Source organism: Gracilinanus agilis, chromosome 2 (genome assembly GCF_016433145.1).
Source record: "Gracilinanus agilis isolate LMUSP501 chromosome 2, AgileGrace, whole genome shotgun sequence".
Taxonomy (NCBI): Eukaryota; Metazoa; Chordata; class Mammalia; order Didelphimorphia; family Didelphidae; genus Gracilinanus; species Gracilinanus agilis.
Window position 1 is genome coordinate 605,160,173 of NC_058131.1, and position 19,911 is coordinate 605,180,083.

The window sequence follows — 19,911 nt, forward strand, 5'->3', positions numbered from 1 at the left end:
ACTCAGGTCCATTGATTCCAAATCCAGAACTGTTTCCAATTATGTCTTGCTGTTTCCTCTGAGAATTGCAATATATTTTCATTTTTTCCTGGTTACTAATGAAATTAATCAAGAGAAAGCATATTAAAATTCATACTTTGTAACAAAAATATAATTAGAAACTGCTAGGTCAGGTGATGGAAATGACCTCTGGATCATAGAAAGGGACAGAATCTTAGGGATAATGGCCTTCCTCATCAACAATACAAATCAAGATTGTTTTATTGATTGTATAGAATTAAGAATATGTTAGTAATATAGATTAAACTTAAAAGTGATACTAGCATACCCCCTGCATATAACAATGCCTAATTTTGAATAGTTTCTAAGGTCAGAAAAATATGAGAAAGATGACTTCTCTACCCTTTCTTTTATCTGCCACAAGGAAAAACAAAGAAACGACCATTCTTTCAATAACTTTCTCCAGTTCCAAAAGAGAATTAAATTCAAACCTCCTAGAGAATGAGAAGGAATGAATGGGGAAATATTTGTTATGTGTTTACTATGTGCCAGATCCTGGGCCATTCACCTTCTTTTATTCCCACAAGTCCCTTTGGAAGGATGCAATGGTGGAAGACAGTTTCCTTACCTTCACAGAGCTAATATTTTCTCTGAGGAAGTAAGACACATGCACAGATTATACAATACAGAATAAGAAAAGAGCTAAAAAAAGAGTTCAAAATGCAATGATTCTATAGAGAAAGGAGAAATTATTTCTGAGTAGAGAAGTCGAGGCAATCTTCATAAAGGAGGAGGGAGGGATAAGCATTTATAAAGTGCTTATGATGTGGCAGGCACTGTGCTAAGCACTTTCCAAATATTATCTCATTTAAGATGGAACCTTGACTTGGAAGGATGGCTAGGATTTTGAGAGGAAAGGGAACTCCAAGTAGAAGGAACAACATAAGAAAAGGCAAACTTGGTGGACGTGAGCATGCTCTCCCCCTAAACCACACAACTAGATTCTTTCCTTTGCAGTCAGCAACCAGGGAACATTCTTCAGCTTCCTTTGGTAGCTTGCTTCCCCGTGAAGCACCTTTTAGCCAAGGAGCGTGAAATCCAATCAAGAGCATAAGCAACAGGGCTCCAACGGCAGGGACAGGGATGGAAGGCCATCTGCCAGGTGCCATGCTCACAGGCTTCGATCTGCAATTCATTGGACATGGCAGATCAACAATGGACTAATGGCAGTCTCTTGGTTATAACATGCAACAGATGTGTTTACCAATAGAGCTACTTGGGCTCAAGTGAAAATAGCCCTGTGAGGAATGCAAATGTGTCGATTAGTATAAATATATCACAGGGTTTAGATTTGGAAGGGACCTCAGTAGACACCTATTTCCACTCATACCTTCAAAAATTATACCCATTATAGTGCTATAGTATGAGCATTCATTCAACTTCTACTTGAAGATTCATATGAAGAGATTCTCCCTACCTCCTGAAGAAGAACTTTCTATTTTCCACTGTAATTATTAGAAAAGTGCTTTTTAAAAAATTTCAAGTCAAAATTTGCCTCTTTATAAGTTCTCCAGGTTCTGTACTCTGGGACCAAATGGAAAAAAATGTCTCTGTTCCAGGTGACAGTCATTTAAACACTCAAAGATAGTTATCATGTTCCCTCATCCCCCAAGTCTTCTCCAGGTCAGACAGTCCAAACAGCCTTCATTATCATGGATTGAAGACTCTTCACCATCCTCTTTTCCCTCCTCTGGATGCTCTCCAGCTTCTTAAACCACAGTATCCAGAACAGAATTCCATGCTCTAGCTGTGGCCTTTCCAGAGCAGAACATAATGGTAGTATCACCTCCTAATTCCTGGAGGCTAAGCCTCTTTTATTGCAGCCAGAATATTTTAGGTTTTTTTTGCTTGCTGTATCACATTGTTGACCCATACTGAGCTTTCAGTCCAGTAAAAACACTTTCTTTTTCAGCCAAACTAATATGTAACCCTGCATTCTCTATCTTGTATTTGCAAAGTTAATTTTTTTAACCCAAGTATAAGATTCTACCTTTATCTTTATTGAATTTTATTTGTCAATGATTGTATTACATTCAGTTCAATTACATGTAATATAATGGAAGCTCAGAAAAGTATATTAGAAGTGAAGATTTCTTCATAGAGATTTAAGTTCTAATTTAAACAGACCCTTGTGATAAGCTTTTCTATTCGATAAGACGATTAAGGCTCATTGGAATGAAAAAATGATGATCGTCTAATATTCATTCTGGGCATGGAAATAGAGTGAAGAAGGAAGAGTTTGAATTAAATGTGAAAAGATTTAAAAAATTATTTAAGGAGCAAGTGTATTACATAAAACAAAACAGACGCCAAAGCTTGAAGTGGAACCCCAGGACTAGGGAGCAAAGCTAGTCAATGAAAAGTCAAAATAAATGAGTGGAATCTTCAGGATCAGTTCCAGGGCCCTCCACCACCAAATGCCAATGTCAACTGGTCCTGCCTTCAGTCAAATTAGAACGCAAGCTGAGAAAGTTAGCAACACTTAGTTCTGAATATGGTTCCATCTCTGATTCGATGGCTACTGATATCTCATGTCTGTGTTTCATCAACCCCCAAGAGAATGCTAAGAGGATGACCAAAAGGATTAATGATGGGTGCACAATTTTCCCTACAATTCCATATTATTTCCAGTTCCTCTTTTATTCTCCCAAAAGATCTAAATCCCTTTTTTGGTCTCATCCCACTCCTCTTATCATTCATTCCTCATTCTGAATGGGAAGAAGATAATGAAACACAAGAAAAAGCCCACACTAACTTTAAGAAAGAATAACCAGTATTGCTGTTGAGTCTCATCCAACTCTTTGTGACCGCATTTGGGGTTTTAGCATCTCACATGTCTTAAGGGGTCAGTGAGATGCCTTTTAAAAGAGAGTAGATGTGATTATAGAGTTCTACTCAGAGAATAGGAAAGTGAAATTTGTATAAGGGGAATCTTTTCTTTCCTTACTTAACTTCCAAGGTATTCTTAGCTCCTTGAGTTGTTCCTAAGGAGAAAAGGTAATATATTATATTAAGTTGACATTTATTGAAAGAATTGGGGTTTATTGAAATACTGATTCGTCAAGTGGTAAAGCAACTTGATTCAAGGTTAACACCTGATGACAGAGGTTTAAAGGAAGACAATAGGTCATGGAGAGCATGAAGCTGGACTGGGATTCTGCAACTTGGAAATGCTATTATAGAATCCTAAACTGAGGGACTGGAAGTGAATTCTATTCCTTCTTGGGGCCTCAGTTTCTTCTTCCAGTAAAAGAGAACAACAAACTTAAAAATCTCCAGACTCCTACACATCTTTGGCATCTGATCAAATGTGTGCCAATGCGTGCTGACTTTCCCACTTTGGGGACAACAATATGTTTAGCTTTTGGGAAAGAGGAAGGATGGAATAGGAACATGATAGCCTAGGAAATAGCAGTAAGGTGACTGCCAGAATAAACACTTCTTTACTTTAGAAGAGCAATTTCAGACTGAAACAGGTCTAAGAGTTCCATTCTTCTTCAGGGAGTCAAAAGGTAACTTTCCTGCCATGACTCACATTCACTTCTACAATATTACTGACCCATTTTGCTTCCTTCTTGCAAACAGATACTTTGTCTTGGTTGATGCCAAGGTGTTATGCCTTTCTTCATCACTTAATGGCAATATCAAAATCTTAATGAGTAGGTGGCTAAGAGTACTAGCTAAAATGTTGCTTTTGTTTTGATTTCTAAAGGTGAAGGATGTTGTGGGCTACGACTCCCTGGGCCACTGCTTCTTTACTGAAGATGGACCTGAGGAACGGAACACCTTCGATCACTGCCTTGGATTGCTGGTCAAGGCTGGAACCCTCCTCCCCTCCGATAGGGACAGCAGAATGTGCAAGATGATTACAGAAGATTCCTACCCAGGATACATCCCCAAACCCAGGCAGGATTGCAAGTAAGACCTAAACCTCAAAGCTTCCAACATCCAAAATGGTGACACAAACCTCAAAGTTGAAACAGCATAAAGGGCAAAGCCTCTGGGAAGTCATACTGGGCACCATGATTACCCACTTAAGAGGTATAAGCAAGTCTGTATAGTTTAAAGTAAATATTTATAGGTGTAGTGACTGAATTCATTAGAGTACTAAATCCAGATTTAACCAAAATAACCACTAATTAGTTCCAAAGTAAGTTTGTGGCTTCTTGTATTATTTGAATAATTGCCCCCCACCTCGAAGGTAAAGTTTTAAAAGGAAAAGAAAGAATTAATGGTATAGTGGAAAGGGTAATGGCTTTTGAGTAAGGGGAACTGAGTTCAGATTCAATCAGCCACAAACATTTTTAAGCATCCTCTGACTTTGTGACCTAATTAGCCACTCCACTGAGCTTCAGTTTTCAACATCTATGAGAGAAATGAACAAAAATAATCTTGAAGGCTTTCAGCTCCAAAAGGCATGATTCAATTGACGTATCAGGTCCACATGTTTAGTTTAGAGTCAGGCTCAACCTTATTGCCAGTTCAGCCTAAACCAAAAGGCTGTCACTTAGTATTTCAGCACTGCAGACACCAAGTTTTGTGAAACGATTCAACTAGAAAAGCCAGTGCCAAGCGTGACATCATCTTCTGATGTGCCTTGGGACATCTCGAGAGAGAGGCCAATAAAGATTTAAAAGACGAACAATTCACCAAGTATTTATCAAGCCCTTCCTGTGGGTTTAGCATTTTGCAGTAAACCAAATGACTTTCCACATCAGAACTGACTCTCCTGGATTCCATGATGTACCAAGACTTCCTCTCTAGATCCAAGATGCTATTATAAATTCTTGCAGCTGCTCTTCCAAATGTTGGGGGTCCAACAGGACTACTTCTGCCAGGATTAGCTTTTGCAAAGTGAACAGCAGGATTGAGTATGATCCCCCTTTTTCTTAGTTGTATTTAATCTCTTTATGGCCTAAACCTCTGTGTGGCTTTCCAAATATAAGCTAATTGCAACAGTTTTCTGTGAACTATTTATGTGATCATCTCAGATCAGAGCCAGAGTTTCATAACATAAGATCTTCTCTCTGGAATTAAGCTAGTAGCCTGGGGAGGAGGGCAAGAACCCAAAGAACCCAATTTACTTCCAAAAAGCTATGCTTTTGGAGGAAACATAGTAAGAAAGCAATTTAATGCAGTGGTCAGAGTACTTAAGACCTTTAGAATCTGAAGAACTAGGTTTGAATCCCAACTTGCTACGTATTGCTTATGTGATCTTGGGCAAGACACAACTACTTTGGAAATTAGTTTTCTTATTTGTAAAGTTAGGAGTTTGGGCAAATGGCCTTTCTACTCTAAATCTATTGTCTCTACTATCTTGTATTTTTTAAAACCGTTGCCTTCTATCTTAGAATCAATACTATGAATTGGTTCCAAGGCAGAAGAGTGGTAAGGGCTAGACAATGGGGATTAAGTGACTTGTCCAGGATCACAAAGCTAGGAAGTATCTACAGACAGATTTGAACCCAGAACCTCCCATCTCTAGATCTGGCTCTCAATCTACTGAGTCACTTAACTGGCCCTTTCACCCTCCACCTCAACTATTTTTTTAAATGATTACTTTGAGAGAATCTTGCTCCAAAGATTGAGCAAATAAATGATATGAAGCAAAGCACATATATAATAATAATTTCCAAGACACCTTCCAAGTTTGTCAAGGAAAATAATGAAACAGTAAGGTCCTTACTGGCATAGAAGAGTTATGCAACTTCTCAACCACTCAACTTTCCTTTTAGAAAAAAAAACTTAAATCCTGGGAGAATCTGACATTATTTCTCTAACTCAAAGACGAACAGCACATAGGTTATAAGGAACTGGTAGGTGTATGGTATAATAAAGTTTGGGTTACTTTAAAATGTTCAAGCGTCAGATACTGACATCAAGAAATTATTGGCTGTTGTCATGGATTTAGTGGATTATTAAAATGGTGATTGATTCGGACACATTTCCAGAAATTTCTGCCAGTGACTTTGTAGTGTCACCTCCTGCCATCTGTCAAGGAAGTTCAAAAGCAAAGCAGTGACTCTAGCTGAAAATGCTCCTCACCATTAACATGCAGAGACCAGTACCAGATGGTAGGATTGATGCTTACAGATTGTTTCCAAATCTGTTCCCGTGTCTCATTGGTCAGTTCAGAGGAAGTAAATTACATGAGTTCTTTTGACACAATTGTCGAGGCAGTTGCTAGGGCTGGACTCTGTCCCTAGAGTGGTTCAAAAGCAGATGCCCAAGACTTTTCCAGTTTACTGGGTAAAGTTTAAAGAAAAAGAAAATCGTTTCTGTTCCCATCACCACAGAAAAACATAGAATGAATGGGATAATGCTGAAATTTATCGTAGGAGTTTCTTCAAGAAAACATGAAATCATTCTTGTAAGTGACCTTGATTCTTAATTAGTCACTTCCTTCACAGGATTGTCTGATAGACTGGAAAATTTTAGTTGTTTCTCAGTGAAATTATAGACCTTTGGATCATAATATTTAGAGACAGAAGGGACCTTAGAGGTTTTCTAGTCCAACCCCTCTTATTATAGAAATAAAGTCATTAAGGTCAAGAAATGTGAAGCAATTTGCTCCAGCCCATAAAGAAAATAGGTGCTCTAACAAAGATTCAAATCTATGCCTTCTTCTGACTCCAAAGCTACTTCTCTTTCCATTATTTGCTTTATACTCTGGGTCAATAAAAAGCATTGTGATGCCAGGAGTTGGCTCAGCCTATCCTTCCATGACTTTACTTTTCCACTTCAAACTTTACTTTCTCTACAAGGGAAATGGGAGTAGTAGTCTAATTCATAAGTAATGTCCCCACCTCTTGCAAAAAAAAATTAAGAATGAAGCCCTTTACTACTAAGATGTGGTCAATCATATTATAAATTGGGGAAATGGGATTGTTCCGTCCTTGATAGCTCTTGACTTGGAGCCTTGACCTAGGTCATCAGGCCAGAGACCTTTTTTTTTTTTTCTTAAGAAGATAGAGGTGAGGAGCAGAGAGGAGGCTTGGGATAGTGAGCCAATCCTGGAGACAGGAGGTCCTGGGTTCAAATTTGACCTTAGATACTTCCTAGCTGTGTGACCCTGGGCAAGTTACTTAACTCTACTTGCCTAGTTTTTACTGCTCTTCTGCTTTGGAACTGATATTTAATATCATCTTGGAATCTATACTGTGTATTGGTTCCAAGGCAAAAGACTGCTAAGGGATAGGCAATGGGGGCTAAGTGACTTGCCCAGGGTCACATAGCTAGGAAGTATCTGAGGCCAGATTTGAACCTAGGACCTCCCATCTCTAGGCCTGGCTCTCAATCTACTGAGCTACCCAGCTGCCCCCAAGGTTTGTTTTTTTTTTTTTAAAGAAGAATATAGAGGTGACAGATAAGCAAAAAGAAGGTGATAAGATCTAGTAGACAATAGTGGATTTTATACTGAGGGCCATGAGGATTTATTCTTGGGAGAATATTAATAGTTTTGCAGTGTAAGCAAAAGAAAAAAAATAATTCCACAATCAATATGTAACAAAATTCTTCTTATTTGGGTTTGGGGAGCTAATGGTCACATTTCAGATTTATGAAGGTATTTTTCTTTTTTCTGAAAAAGCCATTCATCATCTCTGAACCTTGGTTTCCTCGTCTGTAAAATAAGGACTGGACTAAGATAATCTTAAAGGTTACTTTCAGCTTTAAAATTCCATTCTCAATAAAAATAAAATAAGACTGACTTCCATTCAGCACCATCCTCCACCATTGCTTTTCAACAATCAAGATAAAGCTTACTTTTGTTTCCGTATTAACCATAACTAGCTCCAGAATCCACCCTCTCTAAGACTCCTCGCTAGTATGAAAAATTCTTTGGATTTAATTACTTTATTTAGCTATTTGACCTATTAGTTAAGCCAAAAAAATTTCAGCTTTTTTCTTGCTTTTATTCTCTTAAAAATGCTTAAGTGGATTTTTTGAAACTAATAAAATACTAAAATTGTAAATACTTTGGCATAGTAATACTTCTCAAGTAAGGCTGAATATAAAAGTCATCCCAAATCTTTTATTTGCATCAGTAGCCTTGTAAGGCTCATGCTAAGCCTCAGCTCTCTAGAGGGTTTCAGCCTTTTAGGACTTCATAGCCTCAAAAAGCATAATATACCCATAACTACTTGATTATGACTTTTTATAGAGAAAGTGTTAATTTGCCCCACCAATCCCATTTCATTCTGCCTGATCATACATCTTCTCTGTCCAAGATGAAGTTTTTTTCTGTTTTACTAGAATCTTTCTCCATTTCATGCAGTTTTCTATTAGCTGGGAAAAGATCATTACCTCCCACACATTCTCAAGTGGGAATAGGCAGAAGGCTACTTTCTGACCCCAGATCTTTAGAAATGGTGTCTTTGCAATCAAAAGAGAATTCCCTGACTTACTGAAGGCTAATACTTTCCTCTATTCCTGTGGATGCCTATTATTCAACAGAATTTTTTCATTTTGTTTTGTTTTATAGACTTTACTGGTCTCCAAATCAGTTACCTAAACATTCAGGGGCCTCTCCCACAAATGGCTTCTTTCTTCAAGAGTCTAGGGCCTTTTCCCTTCTAAATAGTTTAAATTCTTAAATAAAAATGTATTTGAATGGAAATAAACAGTTTTCAACCAGAGATGTGGTGCCTTTTCACATGCGGATATTTCTGTAAGAGGCTCTTCAAACAAATTATATAGTCCCATAGAAAGGCTCAGTGATGTTCTTGAGCATGTCATTACATTATGCAAATTCAGCCTCTTCTTTCATGTTTGCAGTGCTGTGTCCACTTTCTGGATGGCAAATCCCAATAACAATCTTGTGAATTGTGCGGCAGCAGGTTCTGAGGTGAGTATAAAAGCTTCTTTTTTGGAAGAAATAGAAAAGGAGGATTAGGGATGGTTAGAGCTGATCACTTCTTTGGACATGTGGACATCCCAGAAGATTGAAATTTATCTAGCTCTTTTTTCACTCACCGCTATAAATCCATTCATCGTTTGTCCTCGGGAAGATTTCTAAATCAGGTTTGTATTGAAGCAGTTCAAGCAATAGATAAACCTCAGAACTTATAAAAATTAGAAATGGTAAGCCTATGATGTTTTAAAGACAAAGCTACAGTAGTAAGACATGGGTTTCACCCCACTGTGCTAAATTTAAATAGTAGTAAAAGCACTTGTAGACCTTCAGAAGCTAGAAATAACTGTTCATAAGTTTTGTATCTAGTTAATGAGAAAAACTAGTTAAAATCAGAAACTACTGATGCCACTCTCCCAATGATTTCCTCATTGGCTTCTAGGGACCACATCCACACTCCTACTGCATAGGATAGCCTCCCCAGCTGTGTTGGAGGACATGTACCATGGTGCTTGCTGCTTGCCCTGGGCACAAAAATTACTAGCTATGGCTCTGTTTAAATTAAATGACTTGACAGCTCTGAAAATTATATCTTCTTCAATATGCTCTTCAGAAAGAAAATTGAAAATATGTTTGTGAAGAGAGGCTATGGGAATGTGTGAGCAATGTAAAGACATTGTACTTGTTCAACATTCTTTACTATACTTTGCCTGATTAGATTTAATCGACCTGGAAATGAACAGTTATATGGATTTTGCCTTCTATTCCTCCTCCCTCCTCCAACAGGAAACTGGATTTTGGTTCATTTTTCACCACGTGCCTACAGGACCTTCAGAAGGAATGTATTCCCCAGGCTACTCAGAGCACATTCCACTGGGAAAATTCTATAACAACCGGGCTCATTCCAACTATAGGGTAAGTTTTCATGAAGTAGAAAGTGCTGTCCCAAGCTAAAATCAACCATATTGACTCTTGCTTTTCTTGGCTTACTTAAGAAGGTATGCTAGTCATTTCTTTCTGCCATAGACAGTGACAGAATTTGTATTTCCAGAATTTGTATATGGAAATAAGGCAAACTTTTTGGAGATGTCCCAATTTACTGCTATTTTCCCACTAGACTTTTAAAACTATTCTTGAATAAAACAGATTGAAAACTGTGGACTTAAAACTGCTGAGCCTGGGCTTAGAATTTGGATAGAGACCAAATGAGGGAAAAGATGCTTGGCTTTTCTTTTTGCTGGCATGAGACTCACCTCTCCTTTTCTGGAAGAGTAATGTCTTGAGATCCTTTTCATGATTCATTTGATGGGGATGCATAGTGTAAGCTATCCATAGAAATAAGCACTGGTCCACGTTCCCCAGCCCGAAAGGGAGAGAGCTGAAACAAAATAGAACTCTATAAATGTACCTGTGGAGCCTAAACAGCTGGGGGAAAACCAAAAGAGTCAGCCAAATATTTGTCAATATAATAACAAATGATAATACTTAGAAACTTGTTTCATATGAATGTTTGGTATTATTTACAGAAGCAGGATTTGTTGGAGAAATTCTGGAGGAGGGGTTCTGCAAATAATATAGTCATAGTGTAGTCCCTTTTCCTAGTGTCTCATTCTTCTTTCCAGGAAGGGAAGAATGAGATCCTGGAAATATGGGAAAGGCCAAATACATATTTTGACTAGATGATATTTTGCCATCTAATAATTTTGAAAATATTATTTAAAGTTGCTATAAGTTTAATTTAATTTTTTCAAATCTAAATGCATTCATTCATTCATTTCACAAGAATTTATTAAGTGACTACTATGTGTAAGACATGGTATAGAATACAAAGATACTTAAGACATGGTTCATGCCTTCAAGGAGATTATAGTCTCAGAAGAAATCATATGATACAACACACAAATAAAGAAATTAAGTCCTATATTAGTGATATATGCAACGTACTGTAGGAGTTCAGAAAAGGCAGAAATTATTTCCAGCTAGAAAGATTAATGAAAGCTTCATAGAATAAATTGGTGATTTCCATTTCAATCAAATTATAAGATCAGTCAAGTGGACTTGATGGAGTCTGGATATCAGTCTTAAAAAAGGGACAAGGAGGGGTTTACCTAGTAATGGTGGTTCTTGCTGAGAAAGGGGTTAAAATAAAGGAAAGGGTTCACTACCCAGGTCAAACAATTGCTTCTCGGCTAGTATATATAGGAAGGGAGCAAAAGGAGAGCAAAGGGTCAGCATTCTCAGATAGTGGTAGATCTCTTGAGAGAGAGAGGGAATAAAGCCAAAGAAGATTCCAAAATTTCAAAGCTGAGGAACAGGGAGTCAAGAAGGGTGATACTCTTGACATAAATGAGTCACAAGGAGGAACTGATTTAGGGAGGAAGATGATTACTTTAGAACAATCTAGTTTTAGACATGTTTAATATGAGATGCTAGTCGACATTTAAGAATACAGAAAGGTCACAACAATAGTTAATCTATCTATATAAAGATGATAGCTGAAGGCTTGAAAATGAAGATATTTAAGGGAAGGAGTATAAAGAGAGAAAGAAAGGCAGCTGGGAATGGTCCTTAGGAAATATCTCTGACTAGCAGTTTGGAGATGATGGAAAAGCCAGTGAAGAAGACAATGAGTGGTTAAAAATGGAGGGAAAGAACCAAGTACATCAGTTTTCTAGAAATCAAGAAAAACCATTTTCAAGAACAATGAGGTTGCATTAAGTACCAAATGTTCCAGAGAAGTTTTGAAAAAGGATTGAGGAGAGGCTATTAGATCTGGTAGTAGAAGATCATTGGTGACCTCCAAGAGAATGATTCTAGTAGAGTGATATTGGCAGAAGACAGATTGCAAGGGAGAATGAGTAGTGAAACAATAGATGTAAAAAGTGTTTATCATGTAATTTTAAAATTTTGAGCTACTAAACGAAGGCAGAAACGGGTATTTTTTTCCTCTTTCTTTCTCATTTGAGGATGAGAGGAGGGTACACTAGAAAGGGAACAAAGATCTGAAGATAAAATAAAATGTAATTGAAAATATGGAAATTCCAATTAAATCTCTATAAACTAGGTACCTAGTATCATAGATTAATCAAACTGGAAGTGAATTTAGAGATTATTTAGTCTATTTTATTCATTTTTTAAAAAGCCTTTACCTTTCATTTTAGAATTAATATTGTGTATTGGTTCCAAAACAGAAGAGAAGTAAGGGCTAGGCAATTGAGGTTAAGTGATTTGCCCAAGGGCTCATAGCTAGGAAGTGTCTGAGGTCAAATTTGGACCCAGGACCTCCCATCTCTAGACCTGACTCTCAATCCACTGAGCCACCCAGCTGCCTTTATTCACTTCATTTTACACATGAGGAAACCAAGCCCTAGAGATCCATGGCTAGTTTACATCAGGGTCTGAATGGGAAGTTAATCCCATGTTCTTTATCCTTTACCACATTGCAATAATCATAATTTCTAGACACTTTCATGTCCTGCATCTTTCTTGGGGATCTATGATAAAAAGGTTGAGTGGGGTGGTAAAACTTTCTCAAAGAGGAATTTCATGGGGCATTTGTTGTGAATAACTGTTACATACCAAAGTTTATATAATAGGTCCCAAATTTCTTTCCTCCCTAGGCTGGCATGATCATCGACAATGGAGTCAAAACCACAGAAGCATCTGCCAAGGACAAGAGGCCTTTCCTCTCTATCATTTCTGCCAGGTAATTAACTGCCCGGTTTATGCCTCTGGAACCCTGGAAGACCAGATCGAGCATGGCGGGCCTTGCTTGACTCAGACATCTTCTCATCTAGATATTTCCATGGCAAATTCAAGGGCAGTTTTTTGGAGAAAGAAGCTACGTATCATTTGCTTGATTTGAAGTCTTTTAGGGGTCAAGGAAAACAGAGTCGTCAAGTACGTCTCTAAATCAATCAGGCATATTCTCCATTTCCATTTAAGTTAGCCAAGATGACAGCTTTGAGGCTGGGGTAAATCCTTGGGGCAGACAAGCCTCCTGGGAAGGAAAGGGCTATGAATGACTAGATCTCTTGCCAAATACTCTTAGTTTTGTTTGAAATGTCCATTAAAAGCTGGGCAAGGCCTATAAAGCTGATGCCAAAAGTACAGAAAAAGATGAAGCCATTTAATCCAGTACTATAGATAGTTTTCCAGAAATAAGAGGAATAGTCAAGGAGTTCTAAGATAGTCTTATGGATTGTTAAGAGATAGAAGGGCTCTTATCTAATCAAAGGATCATACTTCTACTCTTTTATTTTTAAATGAAAGAAGTGAGAGAGACTCAACAAATTAGATAGTGCAGTGAATGGAACTTGGGGCTTGAGTTCACCTATTGTCTCAGATACCTGGTAGCTGTGTGGCCTGGAGTAAGCCATTTAATTTCCATATACCTCTGTTTCCTCAGCTATAAAATGGTAATAATAATAGCACCCATCTCTCAGGGTTGTTGTGAAGATCAAATGAGATAAGTTTTTTAAACCCTTACCTTCTGTCTTAGAATCCATACTAAGTAAGAGTTCCGAAACAGAAGAGCAGAATGGGTTGGGCAGTTGGGGTTAAGTGACTTGCCCAGGGTCACACAGCTAGGAAGTACCTGAGATCAGATTGGAACTCAAGATCTCCCATCTCTAGGCCTGGATCTTTTCCCACTGAGTCACCTCCCTGCCCCGAGATAATATTTTAAAAATACATTAAAAGGGAAAGAAAAGAAGGGAGAGATACAAGAGACAGAGAAAGGAAGGAAGGGGAGAGAGAGAGAGAGAGACAGAGAGAGAGAGAGAGAAAGAGAGGAAGGAAGGAAGGAAGGAAGGAAGGAAGGAAGGAAAATTTCCCCTCTATGACTTTAAGTCTCCATGCCCCTCAGGTATGGCGAACCTCCTGGTCTCTCCATATTGCTCTCCAACCTGAGCCATCTCTAGCAATAGGAATGAATGAGGACCAGATGTCTGTCGTTTGTCCTCAAACTGTTCCTGATAAGCATCAGCTGTAGAATTTTTTTGTATTTCTTTTTTTTTAGGGCTTCCATTCACAGGGGTATTTTTGTTGTGATTTCTTTAAAGATTTCTTTTTCATGACTCATCATAAGAACTTGTGATCTAATCTTCTGACAGGGACCAGCATAAAATAACACATGAGCACTTTTTGCTATTGTGTATCTGTATGTATGTGTACCTACACACAAATATGTACATGCACATGCTCATGTCTGCAGTGTGTGTTTGTGTGTGTTTGGGCTTGTACAGATGGTACAATGATTTGATATACATGTGTCCAATATGTTTATATGGACACAAAGGTGTCCAGATGAATTTTTGTTGTTCATTTGTTTCAGTTGTGTCTGATTTTTCATGACCTCATTTGGGATTTTCTTGCCAAATTTTGGAATGGTTTGCTATGTCCTCCTCCAGCTTATTTTACATATGAGGAAACTGAGACAAACAGGGTTAAGTGACTTGCTCAGGGTCACACAGCCAGTCAGTATCTGAGGCCAGATTTGAACTCATGAAGATGAATCTTCCTGACTATGAGCCAGGATTCTATCCACTGTGCCACCTAGCCCAAATGAATATATATATATATATATACATATATATATGTATGTATATATATATATACACACACACACACAAATGCTCTCTATATACTTATACACATGTATAGGATGGTATAGTCTCTAGGGAACCAGGGTTCAGACCCCACCTCTGATACTTAACAACTGTGTCATTTCAGACAAGTCACTAATCCTCCCTAAGCCTCAGTTTCCTCATATGTAAAATGAAGTAGATGGGCTAGATCACCTTTGGGTGCCTTTTAGCTCTAGCTTTAGGTCTATGAATCTAATAATTTATCTTTGAGAGCACTTTGAACAGAAGGGACCCACCAAGATATTTGAACAAGTAAGCCTGTTCTGGAGTCCCAACGGACAAACTCGATCCTGCCAAATATAGTTCTCTCTGTTCTTGTGCTACAGATACAGCCCACACAAGGATGCTGACCCTCTGAAGCCCAGGGAACCTGCCATCATTAAGCACTTTATTGCTTACAAAAACCAGGACCATGGAGCGTGGCTCCGAGGAGGAGATGTGTGGATGGACCACTGCCAGTGAGTTTTGCTTTTTATTTTTTTCTCCCTTACATTTAAACTAAGGCTAGAGCCTTAGGGTTGGAAGAGACTTCAGAACTCATCTGGGTCAGTTTTTCCTGATGCATGACTTACAATGGGGATTTATATACTTTTTATTTTCAGGTGAAAAGGAGAATTACAGAAAGAATAAATAGAAGATTACCATTTTTTTTTGTTCCATTTCTGGTAAAACTTGAGAATAGAAGCAGGAAATTACTGGGCCTGAAAGGGAACCAATATAAACAATAAGCCTTTTTGCAATATCCTCCAAAAGACTTAGAAAATACCTTTTCATGACACTGGAACCTAGTTTTTTTTTTAAATTTTTTTAATCCTTACCTTCCATCTTGGAATCAATGCTGTGTATTGGTTCAAAGGTAAAAGAGTGGTAAGGGTAGGCAATGGGGGTCAAGTGACTTGCCCAGGGTCACACAGCTGGGACGTGTCTAAGGCCAGATTTGAACCCAGGACCTCCTCTCTCTAGGCCTGGCTCTCAATCCATTGAGCTACGCAGCTGCCCCCAACCTAGTACTTTTTAGTGAGGCTCAATGTCATCCTCCTATGATTATATAAATGGAAATACCAAGCGAATACTACCACTAATTAGGTTGATTCATGCAAGAACTTAATTCAAAAAGAGGGAACACTTTAAGTGACAAAAATCGAATGAGGACTTACTTGTATAAAAAGTAGCTTGCCTTATTTTTAAATTTATTTATTACTAATTACACATAATAGCAATTTTCCACATAAGTTTTCCAAACTTATAGATCTAAATTGTCTCCCTCCCTTTTTCCCTCTCCCTTCCCAGAGTTGGCAAGCAATTCAATCTGGGTTATACATGTATTATCATGCAAAATGACCTGTTTTTTAAAAAGAAATTAAAAATATGGCAATCATCTTCATATCTTAGCTAGTATAAGAAAAAAAGTTGTGAGTGGGAAAGGAATGGGGGAAATGAAAAGGAAATAGTATTGAACCAAAGCCCAGTGGGAAGAAGCATACCCACAAAGACATAGACAAAAATGGAAAAAGAAAAACAGACAGATATAAAGAGATTCAGAATAAGAGAGAAAAAGACAGAGAGAGAAAGAGAGAAGGAAAAACAGAGACAGAGATATAAATAGATTCAGAATAAGAGAGAAAGAGAGAAGAAAAGACAGAGACAGAGATATAAACAGATTCAGAATAAGAGAGAAAGAGACAGAGAGAGAAAGAGAGAAGGAAAAACAGAGGCAGAGATAAAAACAGATTCAGAATAAGAGAGAAAAGGACAGAGAAAGAGAGAAGGAAAAACAGAGACAGAGATATAAACAGATTCAGAATAAGAGAGAAAGAGACAGAGAAAGAGAGAAGGAAAAGCAGAGACAAAGATATAAACAGATTCAGAATAAGAGAGAAAAAGACAGAGAGAGAAAGAGAGAAGGAAAAACAGAGATGCCCAGGAACACACAAGCCAAGACCCAAAGAAACCGAGATGGTTCTAGCAAGAGATGGACAGAGGCAGGGAAAGAGACACATCTTCATGACGCAATACCACCGCCTTGTGGACATTTAGAGTACTGAGACTTTTTTTACAGCTAAAAACTGAATTGAGGATGTGAATGAGGCTTGACAATTATTGAACTCCCCTGATAAAGACCCTGGAAGTTGGCCCTTGTGAAGCATAAGACATAGCCTTTGTCTTGGTGAAGCTTGCGTTTTAGATGAGAAGATCGAGGTAGATGTAGATATGCATAGAGGTACGGTATCATTAGTAATGCCCAGCAGCAAAATATCAACCAACAAATTTTTTTAAAGCCCCCACTATGTGTGAGGCCCTAAGCTAGGTAGTAGGGATACAAAAAAAATCACTATCAATCAATAAAATGATTGTTTTTATTATAAAAATTTACTTATTATAAAAACGTTTTCTTTTTATAAAATAATTCTTTTTTATATATTTATCATCAAATAAAACAATTTCTTCTCAGGAAGTTTATGAGTGCCAAATCAGCAGTCAGGAAAGAACTGTGGGAGATCTGTGAAGGCTTCCTTCCATCTTCACCCCAACTCTGTCACCAGTCCTTCTCAGCTACATTCGAGTCCATAGAATTCACCTAGGAAATAGATATTTAAAGATTCCTTCACACTCATATTCCCGTTAGGACTTTAGGGCTAATGTGTGTTATAAGGTTCTACCTATTTGTCGGAAGCACCATAGTAACACATGGAAAGAAAGAATTAGTGTTGTGGTAGGAGAACCTGGATTCAAATGTCACCTATGATGCTTAATAGTTATATGATCTTAGGCAAGTCACTTGATCTTCTTAGACCTCAGTGTCTTCACTTGCAAAATAAAGTAGTTAGACTAAGTGCCCTTTCAGTCTTTGATCCTGTGAACTACTAAATATCAACCCTTGATTCTTCTAATCTAAACATTTAGTGCCTAGATGAAAAACTTCCGTCTCTTTCCTGATCTTTTCTGCATATTGTCACAGGATATCTGCTCAACTCTGCCTCTTCTCCGGGTCTTATCTTGGATTTGAACCTAGGTCTTTTCTGACTCCAAGTGTGGGACCTTTTCCAACATACCAAGCTGCCTGTAAAATGACTTTTTCTACTCAAAATCTCTTGTTCCTCCATCTTCTCGCTTCTCTTTGCTTCATTGTTTCCTCTGACCCCTTTATCCCTATCTCCGAGTCTTATAAGATGTCTTCTATTTCATGTTCCCCCTTGTGACTCATTTCAACAATTGAATATCTTCTATTTCCTACCTTTGTCTCTTAATCCTTTTCAGCATCTTATTCCTGAAAATCCCCTATGCTGGGCCAACTGTACCACCTGTCTTTTCAGTAACTATTCCTGAATTTTTCCTTCCAAAGTCACCAGTGCACTTCATCAGTTTACATACTCCTTGACCTTTCCAAAGCCCTTAATTCTGTTGACCTCCATCTTTCTTGATATTCCTTCCTTCTTCAATTTTTATGACATTACTCTCTACTTATATTCACCTACCTGTAAGATCTACCTCCTTTATTTCCTCTTTTTAAAAAGAGCTAATAATAATAATACCTACTATTTATATAACAACCCTGTGAGGTAGCTGCTATTTTTATCCCCATTTTGCAGATGAGAAAGCTAAAGTTTAGAGAAGTTGTCACTTGCCCAATATCACAAAATAAGTAAATGCATGAGGCAGGATTCAAACTGAGATTTTCCGGACTCCAAGTCCAACATTCTATTTACCAGTCCACCTAATGCAAGCATCCTCCAGGTTTCTTTCTCTAGCCCTCTCTATACTCTCTGTTGGTAATTTTATCTACCCCATAGCATCAGTTATCATCTCTATGAAGTTAATTCACAAATCTGTAAGTTTAACCATGTTTCTCTCCTTAGCTTTTATATTTTCAGTTGCTTCCTGGATATCTCCACTTGAGTGGTCTGATGATAACTCAAATGCTTCAAATCCAAAATTGAACTAAAGTCTTTCCCCCTAAAACATGCCCATTTTCTCAGTTTTTCCTATTTTTTCCTTTTTTTTCTGTTTCTGTTTTCTATTTCTATTGATGGCATTTCAGTCACCCAGATTTAAAACCCCAAAGTCATCTTTTAATCTTCCTTTCCCCTTACATCTGTCTCTTCCTCTTTACTCAGTCACCCCCTCACATTTGAGGAACTCATTTTCTCTAATTTAGACTATTACATTAATATCCTAAGTGATGCCATTGCCTCCAGGTTCTTTTCTTTCTAAGTCACTCTTCACACAGCTACCAAGTTAATTTTCCTAATGCACAGGTCTATTTATGGAGTCATTTGTACAATTATTTAATTCCCTTGCCCAAAAAACTCAGCATCACACAATTATAAACTCAAAGATGAAAAAATAGTGACTCCAAGTTTTGACTTAATTCATTTGAAAGTCAAGGGGGAAAAAAGGTACTATAGTCCAGTTGTAGACTTCCATATCCTATTCATTGTACTTCTTAATGAAAGATACTCATTGTACTTCTTAAATCACCTATTTAAGATGTCTTGGATGACTTGAAATTTGACTAGATTATCCTGAACCAAAGTTTTGAGGCTGGCAAAAGGAGCCTGAATTGTTGCCAACAAGACCTAGGATTCTGAATTCATATTTCCAACATTTTATCAACTGTAAAAATTAAAATGAATATAGAATAACTTCAAATACTATATTTTTATCAGATTTATTAATAATCACTTGAAGTTAAGGAATAATAAGATAACAAAATAAAACCATATGTCCAAGCTAATCTACCTGTTCAAAAAGTCCACAGCTGCCCTCACAGGAAGAAGAGACCTAAACACCTAACTCTCCCCCCAATTTATCTCTTGTCTACATCATCATGTAACGACAGGAAGTCAGTGGGCTCCTGGGTAATGTAGCTCCAAGGTATAAGATTTCCAATGACACACAACATAATCATAGCTTATATATGAAACACTTTAAAGTTTGCAGAAACAGAGCAGCTTATTTTAGACTTACTACAATCATATTCTTACATGGTAATGGTTGGTCACCATGTTAAAGATATAATCTCATGGTTACAGATGAATAAACTGAGATAGAGAGATTAAGGGATTTTTCTACAGCATCCTTTGAAGAGAATTCGAAGCACAAGCTGCGGTTACCAGATGGAGGTGCCTTTGTAGCCACCTCATCATGCCATGAGTCCTGGCAATCTCAGTGAGACTGCCAGGGGGCTTGGAGTCCGTGGGACTTCCATTCTGAATCCTGCAGAGCCAGCTGATAGCACTGCTGGCCATCCATCTAGTGCCAGGTCCTGGGAACTGGCCTCCCTTCTTGGATGGATGTTGCATTGATTCAAGATGGAGCATGAAGAGACAGGGAGCCCTCGATGGGTTTCCT

At 37.9% G+C, this 19,911-nt stretch overlaps 1 protein-coding gene across 1 annotated transcript in view; it reads left to right on the top strand.

The window, feature by feature from the left end:
• The window catches only part of LOC123236214 (cell migration inducing hyaluronidase 1), a 116,469-nt gene that overhangs the window by 61,185 nt on the left and 35,373 nt on the right, over positions 1–19,911 (top strand). Inside the window, exons 13-17 of the mRNA XM_044662509.1 lie at positions 3,773–3,978; positions 8,836–8,905; positions 9,698–9,826; positions 12,532–12,617; positions 14,886–15,017. Of these exons, the coding sequence (XP_044518444.1) occupies positions 3,773–3,978; positions 8,836–8,905; positions 9,698–9,826; positions 12,532–12,617; positions 14,886–15,017 (623 nt within the window). The remainder of the gene's footprint in view (positions 1–3,772; positions 3,979–8,835; positions 8,906–9,697; positions 9,827–12,531; positions 12,618–14,885; positions 15,018–19,911) is intronic.